The sequence below is a fragment of the Petaurus breviceps genome, unplaced genomic scaffold, assembly GCF_028583685.1.
Source record: "Petaurus breviceps papuanus isolate PSGF00001 unplaced genomic scaffold, PetGlider_PUasm1.0 189, whole genome shotgun sequence".
Taxonomy (NCBI): Eukaryota; Metazoa; Chordata; class Mammalia; order Diprotodontia; family Petauridae; genus Petaurus; species Petaurus breviceps.
This window is the reverse complement of record NW_027185809.1, coordinates 29,759,606-29,772,058: the sequence shown is the minus strand read 5'-3', so window position 1 is coordinate 29,772,058 and position 12,453 is coordinate 29,759,606. Positions and strand designations below refer to the sequence as shown.

At 38.7% G+C, this 12,453-nt stretch overlaps 1 protein-coding gene across 1 annotated transcript in view; it reads right to left on the bottom strand.

Annotated features, from left to right (window-relative positions):
- Positions 1-6,428: 6,428 nt before the first annotated feature.
- Positions 6,429-12,453, bottom strand: part of LOC138164383 (acyl-coenzyme A thioesterase 6-like) — a 24,860-nt gene continuing 18,835 nt past the window's right edge. Inside the window, exon 3 of the mRNA XM_069092134.1 lies at positions 6,429-11,409. Coding sequence (XP_068948235.1) covers positions 10,804-11,409 — 606 coding nt within the window. The 3' untranslated portion in view covers positions 6,429-10,803. The remainder of the gene's footprint in view (positions 11,410-12,453) is intronic.

Sequence of the window (12,453 nt, the reverse complement as noted above, 5' to 3'; positions counted from 1 at the left end):
TCCCAATGTGCACACAGAACCCCATGTGTGATTCTAAGACTAATCAAGCAATTTCTCCGCTGTCACACACTTCCCCCCTCCTCACCCTACTAGTCTGTGAGAACAACCAGATTTCAGTCCTTCCCACCCACTTGTGGAGGAGGAGGCATAAGAAGACCTGGGACAGAAGTCATTCACAGAACTAAAAAGGGTAATTGGGGTGCCAGCATGTATATGGGGGCTATCCTGGGGATGAAGGAAGTGATGGGGTAATTGGGATGCCTGTGCTTGAACCCCAGTTTATAAAATCACATTTCTTCCTAGCCTCAAAACACTATCTCTGGCAGTTTCTCTCTAGCTCAAAGGCAGCACACTCTAGCAAAACACTTATCTCTCTTCCTGATGCAGTGACCAGTGGTACCTATAGAATTTAGTAGTTTGACCCAGCTGTGTGCTGGCTGACCCAGCTGTGTGCTGGGTCACGCCTGTTATATGTATCCTAGAGTCAGTCATATGTATACTCCCTAGCTCATTACATACATCCTGAACCCCTCATTAGCTAACATCCATCTTGTCAAACACGACATTGATGGGTGGCAACTTGCTGAACCCTGACTGCTACCTGACTTAGTGACATTTCAAGCCTAAAACCACACCTCCATGCAGCCCCCACAAAAGCTATTTCCCAGTGAATTCTGGGCAATATGCCTGTGCAATAGATATTAAAAGTGCATGTTCCTTTAAGAACTGACCACTCCTTAACTCCCCCCTAATCCCACCCTGACTCACCTAGTTAGCATATTAGGCACAGGTTTTACTATAGTTATTCTATATAAACTATAATATACCCCCTCTAAGGTTGCCGGTTCCCTAAGAACTCTTGCCCGATGTATAGCATAACAATAAATCTTTGCACCTTGACTTAGAGAATGCTTGGGTCTGTGAATTCATTTCAGACTGCTTCCCAGGGACTCTGATTATTGGGGTTCCTGGACTCTCTGAACTCCCTGACCCCCACGAAAAAAGGGTTGCTGGTATTTAGTTGGGACCAATCCTGTCCCCTTAAAAGTTTCTTTTTAAAGGGACTGGGGCCAGTGAAAAGTGAATTTCCCAACAAGGGAGAAAGTGTAACTTAGAAATCCACCTCCCTGGGATCTACCATTCAAAGAAAAAGGAAAAAAAAATTAGTAATAGGGAAATATAAGGAAAAAGGACTAAAACCACCAAAGATCTTAGAAGTAAAAAAAAACTCAGTTAAAAACCAAGAGAACAAGCAGAAAAGTCAACAGGGAAGATGGCAAAATATAAGGGAAGAAGACTCTAAATAAATACTGCAAAACAAGGAAATTGAACCAACAATGATGAACAACATTTGAACAACAATCAGATGAAACCAAGAACCCTGTGGATTCCCAAAAGAGCATGGAATCCTAGCAGGATGTATCTGAATGGGTCAAGAGAAAAATCAGAATCTTAAAACAAACTAAAGGAAACCAAATGGCAGAATCCATGGTTTGTACAAAAGAAATAATTGGCAGAATAGAAAAAAAACAAATCCATAATTGCAAGTCTCTCCAAAGTGAAAGAGAAAATTGTTTATTGAAAAGACAAATATATGAAATTGGACAGTCTGGAAGAAGAGAAGCAGTAATGATAAAAGAACACAGGATCTCTATACAAGGAAATCACGTCATTTTAAAAGAAAGGATAATTAGATAGATAATAAGTAGGAGCTAGAATTTGAACCAAGGCCCAAATTCAACTTTGAACTGCAAAGTCAGCACTGTATAAATGGGAGCTATTCCCGTTGCTGTTGTTTATTTCTAAATGGACCTAGAGATAAGGCTCTCACTGGATCTCAAGACACATGGCAGTGAAAAAAGAAAGGCAAAAAACCCGGAGACTCAGATTAAAGGTGTGAGACCTCGAAACCATCTCCTACGCTTTCTAGGCTTTTGTTTCTTCAATATTAAAATAGAAGTTCAAGTCAACAAATTAAATTCATATTAATAAACATTTATTAAGTGCCTTTTATATGTAAAGTGAGAAGGTATGCAAAGACAAAACTGAAACTGTCCCCACCTTCAAGGACCTTGCATTCTACAGAGATACACACAGTCATAGATTTTAGTGCTGAAAGAAATGACCTCACTCATCTAGCCAAACCGGTACTGGTAACAGTTGTTGATATTCTTACATGTAATTAATATATTAATATAGAATATATTACAACTATATCATAGTCAATATTATTTATGTTCATAAAATAATAATATATTCTATATATCATATGCACTAATGTTAATACACAAGCATATTGTATATATTATATATAGCACTATAAAATATAAATATATATCTATATAAATGCTAGTTAATATTATAATATAATCCAAATTGTCTGTTTTATCTTCTGTTATTGTAACGTTAATGGTAATTTGAAGATCTTCCCTGTTCCTTAATAGGCCTAAGGGAATTTAAAGATCTTCCTTGCCCCCTTGTCCCGATCCTATGATTTCTAGCTGAGTCATACCTCTCCCGGGCCTTCAGTGCACATTCTGGTCACGTTCCCACGTGTTCACATAAAGGAGAAGTCAAGTCAGTGGAAATGGAAAGAGGCACAGCTTTATTGGCAGAACAGGCATGTAGTTACATCTCTCCCTACCTCCCATACCCCCTCATGCTTCAACCCTTAAATCCCCAAAGTGCACTTGCAGAGCTCGTGGACAGCTTGTGAACAGCTCATAAGAGAAGGTAGGGGGCCAATCAGAGAACAGGGAGACTGTGTCCAGAATAGCATGCATACTCCTGCACACTTACCCTTTAACCCCGAGATAAACATCAGGCTAACAGGGTATTTGCGTGACAGCACACAATCTGGGCACCTCAGCACTTCCTAGAGGTCAGGACTCTCTGACCTCAAATAAGATAAGCACATACCACGAAGTGCCCTGTAACCAGACCTGAACTCAGAGAGGCTGCCTAAGACCTTTGGGGGGCCCACAGACCCCAACACCCCCTAACAGGCCAAATGTAATCACAGCTAGGCTTGTGTTTGTTTTCCCCCTGCTGTGATAGCTAGGCTTGTGAGTATTTGTGGGAAGACTAAAGGATCTGTTATGGTTTATCAACTTCTTTGTTGTTTTGATGGATTTGGCTTCCTGGTGTTGGGATTTGGCTTTCTGGTGTCAGAATAAATGTTTTGCTTTTGTCTTCTATATGGAGAGTCTGCTATATTTTGTGATTGAGAACTATGCCAGTATATTCATAGTTGCTGTTGGTGCTGTGAATATTGCATTAGCACTACAGTGATCCTTTCTGTCCATTAGTAATGAACTCTTCCTCTATCCATAGTTGTAAAAGATCTTTCCTTCCTTACTCCTCTAATTCTTCCTATACCTATTTTAAGCTTTCCTTGGTACATGGTGTGAGATGCTGGTCTAAAGTTTAGACTCTAAAACTAATTTCTACAAGATCACTTTCCAGTTTTTCCAGAGATTCAAGGTTCTTTTTTTTTTTAAAAGCAATTGGGGTTAAGTAACTTCCTCAAGGTTACACAGCCAGTTATTTCTGGGTGGGGTGCTAAGTATCTGAGCCCAGATTTGATTCCCAGGTCATCCTGACACTGGAGCCGGTGATCTTACTCGCTGTGCTACCTGGCCGCCCCTTGAGATTCAAGGTTCTTAATAATATATAGCAATATACTAAGCAAAAATACATATATATTTTATTCTGGAAGTACAGTTATGATGTATAACTGGATCTCTTTTGTGCTATGTGGTTTTTAAATTTTTTTTTATTTTTTAATTAGTTTGTTTCCTTTTAGTTTACAGGATTCAATTCCACAATTCCTTGAGTTTCACATTTTGTCCCCCTCCCTCCCCTCCCCCTCATGGTGGCATATAGTCAGGTATAGGATCTGTAAATACTTTCACCTTATACATTAGTCAGGTTATAAAGACGGATTGTATCAGATGGAATGAAAAATGGTAAAGAGGACATACATAAAACCAAACAATAGAAGGAAAAAGATCAGGTATTTTGCTTCCACCTGGACATAAACTCACTTCTTTCTAGTTCTTTCTCTGGCTGCACATATTCCTCTCCATCATGAGCCTTTTGGGATTGACTTATATCACTGCATTGCTGAGAAGAGTCCAGTCTATCAAAGTTGGTCATCACACATACATTATGTCTGTAATTGTGTGCAAATTTCTCCTGGTTCTACTCTTCTCACTCACCATCAGTTTGTATAAGCCTCTACAGGTAAATATGAAGACCATCTGCTCCTTGTTTCTTATAGCACAATAGTATTCCATAACATGCATATACCACAACTTGTTCAGCCATTCCCCAATTGATTGGCACCCCTTTAATTTCCAATCCTTTGCCACCACAAAAAGAGCTGCTATGAACATTTTTGTACATATGGGTCTTCCTCCCCCTTCTATGATCTCTTTGGGATATAACCCTAGGAGTGGTATTGCTGGATCAAAGGGTATGAAAGTATTTATAGCCCTTTGGGCATAATTCCAGATTGCTCTCCAGAAAGGCTGGATCAGTTCACAACTCCACCAGCAATGCATTAGTGTTCCAATTTGCCCACATCCTCTCCAGCATTTGTCATTTTCCTGTTTTGTCATCTCAGCCAATCTGACTGGTGAGATGTGGTACCTCAGAGTTGTTTTAATTTACATTTCTCTAATCAATAGTGATTTAGAGCATTTCTTCATGTGCTTATAGATCGTTAATTTCTTTCTCTGAAAATTGCCTGTTCATATCCTTTGACCATTTATCAATTGGGGAATGACTTGTATTCTTATAAATTCGACTCAATTCTCTGTATATTTTAGAAATGAGTCCTTTGTCAGAGACATAGGTTGTAAAGATTCTTTCCCAATTTGCCACCTCCCTCTTAATCTTGGTTACATTGGATTTGTTTGTACAGAAGCTTTTCAATTTCATGTAGTCAAAATTACCCATTTTACATTTTATAATGTTCTCTAAATCTTGTTTAGTCATAAAGTCTTTCCCTCTCCACAAGTCTGATAGGTAAACTATTCCTTGTTTTACAAGACTGCTTACAGTATCAACCTTTATACCTAGATCATGCAACCATTTAGACTTGATTTTGGTATATGGTGTTAGGTAATGGTTTATGCCCAGTTTCTGCCATACTATATTCCAGTTTTCCCAGCAGTTTTTGTCAAATAGTGAGTTCTTATCCCAAAAACCAGGGTCTTGGGGTTTATCAAACAATAGATTACTATAGTCATTGACTTCTGAATCTCGTGTGCCTAATCTATTCCATTGATCCACTCCTCTATTCCTCAGCCAGTACCAAGTAGTTTTGATGACTGCTGCTTTATAATACAGATTAAAATCTGGTATAGCTAGTCCACCTTCCCTAGCATTTCTTTTCATTAATTCCCTTGATATTCTGGACCATTTATTCTTCCAAATGAATTTTGTTACTATTTTTTTCTAGCTCTATAAAGTAGTTTTTTGGTAAATTAATTAGTATGGCACTAAATATATAATTTAGGTAAAATTGTCATTTTTATTATATTAGCTTGACCCAGCCACAACCAATTGATATTTTTCCAATTAGTTAGATCTGACTTTATTTGTGTGAAAAATGTTTTGGAGTTGTGGTCATATAGGTCCTGGGTTTGTTTTGGCAGGTAGATTCCCAAATATTTTATGTCTACAGTAACTTTAAATGGGATTTCTCTTTCTATCTCTTGTTGTTGAATTTCATTGGAAATATATTGGAATGCCGAGGATTTATGTGTGTTTATTTTATATCCTGCAACTCTGCCAAATTGATTTATTGTCTCAAGTAGGTTTTTACTTGATTCTCTAAGTATATCATCATATCATCTGCAAAGAGTGATAGCTTGGTCTCTTCTTTGCCTAATTTGATTCCTTTGATTTCTTTTTCTTCTCTAATTGCTACCGCTAACATTTCTAGTACCAGATTGAATAAGAGGGGTGATAGTGGACACCCTTGTTTCACCCCTGATCTCATGGGAAATACTTCTAGCTTCTCCCCATTACATATAATACTTGCTGATGGCTTTAAATAGATGCTACCTATTATGTGAAGGAAGGCTCCATTTATTCCTATACTTTCTAATGTTTTTAATAGGAATGGATGTTGCATTTTGTCAAAAGCCTTTTCTGTATCTATTGAAATGATCATGTGGTTTCTGCTAGTTTTATTGTTGATATGATCAATTATACCAATGGTTTTCCTAATATTAAATCATCCTTGCATTCCTGGAATAAATCCTACCTGATCAAAGTGTATTATTCTTGAGATGAGTTGCTGTAGTCCTTTTGCTAGTATTTTATTTAGAATTTTTGCATCTATATTCATGAGGGAGATTGGTCTATAATTTTCTTTCTCTGTTTTATCTCTTCCTGATTTAGGTATCAGTACCATATTTGTGTCATAAAAAGAATTTGGTAGGACTCCTTCACTAATTTTCCCAAATAGTTTGTAGAGTATTGGAATCAATTGTTCTTTAAATGTTTGATGGAATTCACTAGTAAATCCATCTGGCCCTGGAGATTTTTTCCTAGGGAGTTGACTTAAGGCTTGTTCAATTTCTTTTTCCGAGGTGGGGTTATTTAAGTAATTTACTTCCTCTTCAGTTAATCTGGGCTACTTGTATTTTTGTAAATATTCATCCATTTCCCTAAGATTGTCAAATTTATGTGCATACAATTGGGAAAAATAATTCCTAATTATTGTTTTGATTTCCTCTTCATTGGAAGTAGATTCACCCTTTTCATTTTTGATACTCATAATTTGGTTTTCTTTTTTTTTATCATATTGACTAAGGGTCTATCAATTTTGTTGGTTTTTTCATAAAACCAGCTCTTAGTTTTATTTATAAATACAATAGTTTTCTTAATTTCAATTTTATTAACCTCTCTTTTGGTTTTCAATATTTCTAATTTAGTATTTAATTGGGGATTTTGAATTTGTTCTTTTTCTAGGTTTTTCAATTGCATGCCCAATTCATTGACCTCCCTTTTCTCTAATTTAATCATGTATGCACTCAGGGATATAAAACTTCCCCTAAGAACTGCCTTTAATGCATCCCACAAATTTTGGTATGTTGTCTCATTATTATCATTCTCTTGAATGAAATTACTGATTGTTTCTATAATTTTTTATTTGACCCACTCATTCTTTAGGATTAAATTTTTAATTTCCAATTAGTTTTTAGTCTGTCTTTCCATGGCCCTTTATTGCATATAATTTTTATTGTGTCATGATCTGAGAAGGATGCATTTAATATTTCTACCTTACTGCATAGAATTGTGAGGTTTTTATGCCCTAGATCATGGTCAATTTTTGAGTATGTGCCATGAACCACTGAGAAGAAAGTATATTCCTTTTTATCCTCATTCAGTTTTCTCCAGAGATCTATCATACCTATCCTCTCTAAAATCCTGTTCACCTCCTTAACTTCTTTCTTGTTTATTTTGAGGTTAGATTTTTCAAGTTCAGAGAGGGGGAGATTAAGGTCTCCCACTAATATAGTTTTGCTATCTCTTTATTCCTCTAATTCCTTTACCTTCTCCTCTAGGAATTTGGATGCTATACCACTTGGTGCATCTATGTTAAGTAATGATATTGCTTCATTCTCAATGGTGCCTTTTAACGGGATATAGTTTCCTTTCTTATCTCTTTTAATTAGGTCAGTTTTTGCTTTTGCTTTATCTGAGATAAGGATTGCTACCCCTGCTTTTTTTACTTTAGCTGTGGCATGATATATTTTACTCCAGCCTTTTACCTTTACCCTGTGTGTATCCCTCTGTTTCAGATGTGTTTCTTGTAAACAGCATATTGTAGGATTATGATTTCTAATCCATTCTGCTATCCATCTCCGTTTTATGGGAGAGTTCATTCCATTCACATTTACAGTTATGATTGTTATCAGTTTCTTTCCCTCCATCCTGTTCCCACCCTGTTAATGTTCATATTTTCCCCCCTTCTCCCTTCCCCCCCTTAATAGTTTTCCTTTTGACCACCTCCCTCAGTATTCCCTTATCAGCCCCCCTCCCTTTTCCTCCCCTTTCCCCTTTCTTCTTCCCTCCCGACTAATCACTCTCCCCCTTTCGTAGCCCTTTCCCCCTCCTACTGCCTGTAGGATATTTTTATACTTAATGAAGTATGTTATTTCTTCTTCACACCAAGAGTGACAGGAACAAATCTCATGCGAAGCTCCTCTCCCTCCCCTCTTTCCCTCTAAAATGATACTTTTGTGTTTCTTCTCCATAGAGTCCTATGCTTAACTGGTTGTTATTCCCTCCTTGCACCAGAACCAATGAGGAAAAAGCTCATATGCTTCCCATCTCCCTCCCTTCTTTTCCTCTGCTATACAGTTTTTATGCCTCTATGAGTGGCATAAAAACTTTTCCACTTCATTCATTCCCTTTCTTCCATTGCAGTCCCTTTGTAGCCCTTAATAAGATTTTTTTTTAAATTGTCATTTTGTGTATTTTATACTCATACCCTCTACTTGTCTATAACCAGTTTGCTCTTATCAAATAGCAGGGTGTTTGTGTGTTTTCCTTGTTTACCTTTCTATGTCACTGTTGTATCTCGTAATTGGAGGTTGAATTTTCCATTGAGTTCTGGCTTTTTTATCAAGAAGGTCTGGAACTCTGTTATATCGTTGAATGACCATCTCTTTGCCTGGAAGAATATTCTCAGTCTCACTGGGTATGTGATCCTTGGCTGTAACCCCAGCTCTTTTGCCTTCCAGAAAATTGTATTCCACTGCCTCCGATCTTTCAGTGTAGTGGCTGCCAAATCCTGTGCGATCCTCACTGTGGACCCTCGATATTTGAATTGTTTCTTTCTGGCCGCTTGAAGTATTTTCTCTTTTATCTGGTAGTTCTGGAGTTTGGCCACAACATTTCGAGGACTTTTCAGTTTGGGATCTCTTTCAGCAGGTGTCCAGTAGATTCTCTCAATTTCTATTTTACCCTCAGGTTGTAGTATCTCAGGGCAGTTTTCCTTAATGAGCTCTTGGAGAATGTTGTCCAGGCTCATTTTTTCATCATGATTTTCTGGTAGGCCTATGATTCTCAGATTATCTCTCCTGGATCTGTTTTCCAGGTCAGCTATTTTTTCTTTGAGGTATTTTACCTCTTTTTAAAATTTTTCATTCTTGTTGTTTTGTTTGACTAATTCTTGGTTCCTCATAGAGTTATTTGTTTCAATTTGGTTGATTCTAGTTTTTAGCAAATCATTTTCCTTGGTTAATTTTTGGAGCTCCTTTTCCATATCATACACTTTTCTTTTTAGAGAGATGTTTTCTTCATTATAATGTTTTTCTAATTCTGCTATTTTGGTTTTGAGAGAATTATTCATTTTGTCTTCTCTCATTCGGTTTTCAAAGTTCCTTTTGATCTCATCTAGGAGAACCTTCTGTGCTTGGGACCCATTCCCTGTTGAAATTTCAGCTTTGGGTGTGGAGTCCACATTGCCTCCCTCTGAGGTTGGTTCCTCCCTCTGAAGATAGTAGGACTACAGAGTCTTTGTCTTTGTAGCCTGCTTTCTACCCATTTTGAGGCAGGGCCCTAGCCACGCCCTTCCTCTAGGGATCCCAAGCCTTTACTATAGAGGGTTTTGCCCTGGGGCAAGAGTTACTGTGTTTTCAGGGTCAGAGAAGGGGTTTGGAGAAGGTGAGGTTCACTCTGTCATCCTGGTCTTTGGAGGTCCTGATAGGGGCTTTTTTTTTTTTAAATTTCTGGGCTATGAAGTGGTAGCCCCAGGAGTATTTGCTGTCCAGGACAGGGGCCCCTGCATTTGCTTCTTACCTTGCTCTTTCCAGTCCCAGCCCTTTGGGGATAGGCCTGGTAGTGGCCCTTGTGGTTGGTGGGAAGACTTGCCCTCCGAGTTGATCAGGCCCCTTCTGGGCCTGCCTCTGCCGGCCTCACCTTCTGGGCCTGCCTCTGCGTCTCTGTACTATGTGTTCATGAAGAAAGTACTTCACTCAAACACTCTTGAGTCCAGGGAGGAACCCCCTTGGAGCTGAGTTTACTTGCTTGTTATTAAATACTGTAGTACCTTAACAGCCTTATACAGCAAGACCCATGACACTTTCATATCATATAAAAAGGATCCTTCTTGGTAGCATGGAGCCCATGGTCATGAAATTATGGCTATGGTGGGAACAATATCCTAACCCCTACCATTATTCAAGTTACCCCAGTTTTTCCTTAAATGATATTGAAACTATCTTCCAGACTTGAGAGGCTCAGGAGACTAAATCAGACTCTTAACGTCATTTCCTAATTGCCAGGGTACAAATCAGCCATGAGTTGCTCCCTGCTGCTTGGCTGGTGGAAAAGGTGGGCGATACAGACACGGAGGCTTCATTTAGCTGAGTCAGCTTAGGGTGTCCTCAGTGCCTATCCTTGAATATCCTTCTCCTGCTATTCCTAAATAAACTGCCTTTTGTTAACTGTTGATTATTTACCCACAAGTGTCTTATTTTGTTCCAATTTTTGTTGCTGTTGTTCAGTCCTTTCAGTCACGTCTGACTCTCTGTGACCCCATTTGGAGTCTTCTTGGCAAAGATACTGGAGTGGTTTGCCATTTCCTTCTCCAGCTTATTTTACCAATGAAGAAACTGAAGCAAACAAGTTAAGTGACTTACCCAGGGCAACATAGCTAATAAGTGTTTGAGGCTAGATTTGAACTCAGATCTTTTTGTTCCAATATCAAATATAAATAACCAGAGGATTGGCTTAAAATCAGGCCCAGAGCAGAATAATGGGTCCTAGACCAAAATATTACATTTTGTTATGGAAGGTAGAGTCTTTACCCTTGAGGTATTTTTGGAAGAATGTTTGAATTTGCTCCCAACTATCTACCTGTGCCATGAAATGAGCCTTTGACTCACCTCCCCAGATCACTCCTCGGCCCACCATTCTATGCACAGACATTAAACATGGAGGAAAATAAGGAGGGTCAATGCAGTGCCCAGTCTTTGGATAACAGATGATTTGAGGTTTTTCTTTACCATGAGACTGTAATCGTTCAGAGGCCATATATGCATAGGATTCACTCTTCCAGCTATGATCATCTTGACCAACAATGAACAAGAAAGGCCCCTGGGCCTTCTCTATTGGGATGAGGCTTTGGCAGTTGTTCTTTTCTAACGGGTTACTCCAAATATCCACAATATCTACAAGGCCTGATTCGGTGATCTTCAGTCTCTCTAGGTCACAGCCAATATTAAGAAGAGTCATTTCCTTATAGTGCAGTGGGACCATTGTGTTGGCCACACAGGCATTTATAAGCACTGTGGCTGTGACACCTTTCAGGAAGGAGGCCATGGAAAGACACAAGTCTCCCCCTTTGGAGAATCCAAGTAGCCCAATACCCGGGCCTGTTATCTGATGGAAAAGAGAATGAGAGAAATAAAGCCATTGTAGCTGTCAAAAATAGAAGAAATAACAAGGTGATTTCTTGGAGTCAAAAGTCCTAGGTCTGAACTTTACCTTCAACATTGTCTAGCTATGTGATATTAGACAAATCACTTAACCTAAGACTCAGTTTCCTCCTCTGTAATATGGAGATTAAAAAATGCTCGCATTATCCACCTCACAGTGTTAACCAATTTAATTATATTTCATCCTCTGCGCTTTAATATTTTACTCTCTTGGACTATTGTGACTTATGCCTTGCTAACTCCAACCATACTCATGTGCTACTGAAAGGAGCTGAAAGAAGTCACACAACTATGCTGATGGGGTCCCATATAAGTCAGTCAGTCAGTAAACAAATATTAAGGACTTATTACTGCCAGAGTACAGTTTTTGGTTTTAGGCCCTGGCACCATGCAAGAGACCCTAATAAAGTCTATAAACTATAGTTCACAGTAAACTATTACTGTAGTACACAGGACAGACAGACTTCTGGATATAGCAAAGTATGATGTTCAGCAAAAAGATAGATAGATAGATAGATACCGTGTTTCCCCGATAATAAGACACTGTCTTATTATTTTTTTGGACAGAAAAACACCAGAGGGCTTATTTTCAGGGGAGGGCTTATTTTAATGAACATTGACAGCAATTTTAATAAACAGCTCTCCTCCGCGGCACTGCTCTCAATAGCGCCAGCAAGCAAATCACTGGGGAAGAACAGGATGACGCGCTCACTGCTGCAGCTCTGATTGGATGCAGCTCGGAGCGTGGCGTGTGTTTCGTGGTGGGGGGGAACGGTGCATACAGAGGGTACCGTAATGTAGCATGTAGCGCAGGGGATCACCTTCACTACAGTAGCAATCTCAATAGGGCTTATTTTCGGGGGAGGGCTTATTTTAGAGGAATCTTACACAGTAAGGGGAGGGCTTATTTTCGGGGAAACACGGTAGATAGATAGATAGATAGATAGATAGATAGATAGATAGATAGATAGATAGATAGATAGATAGA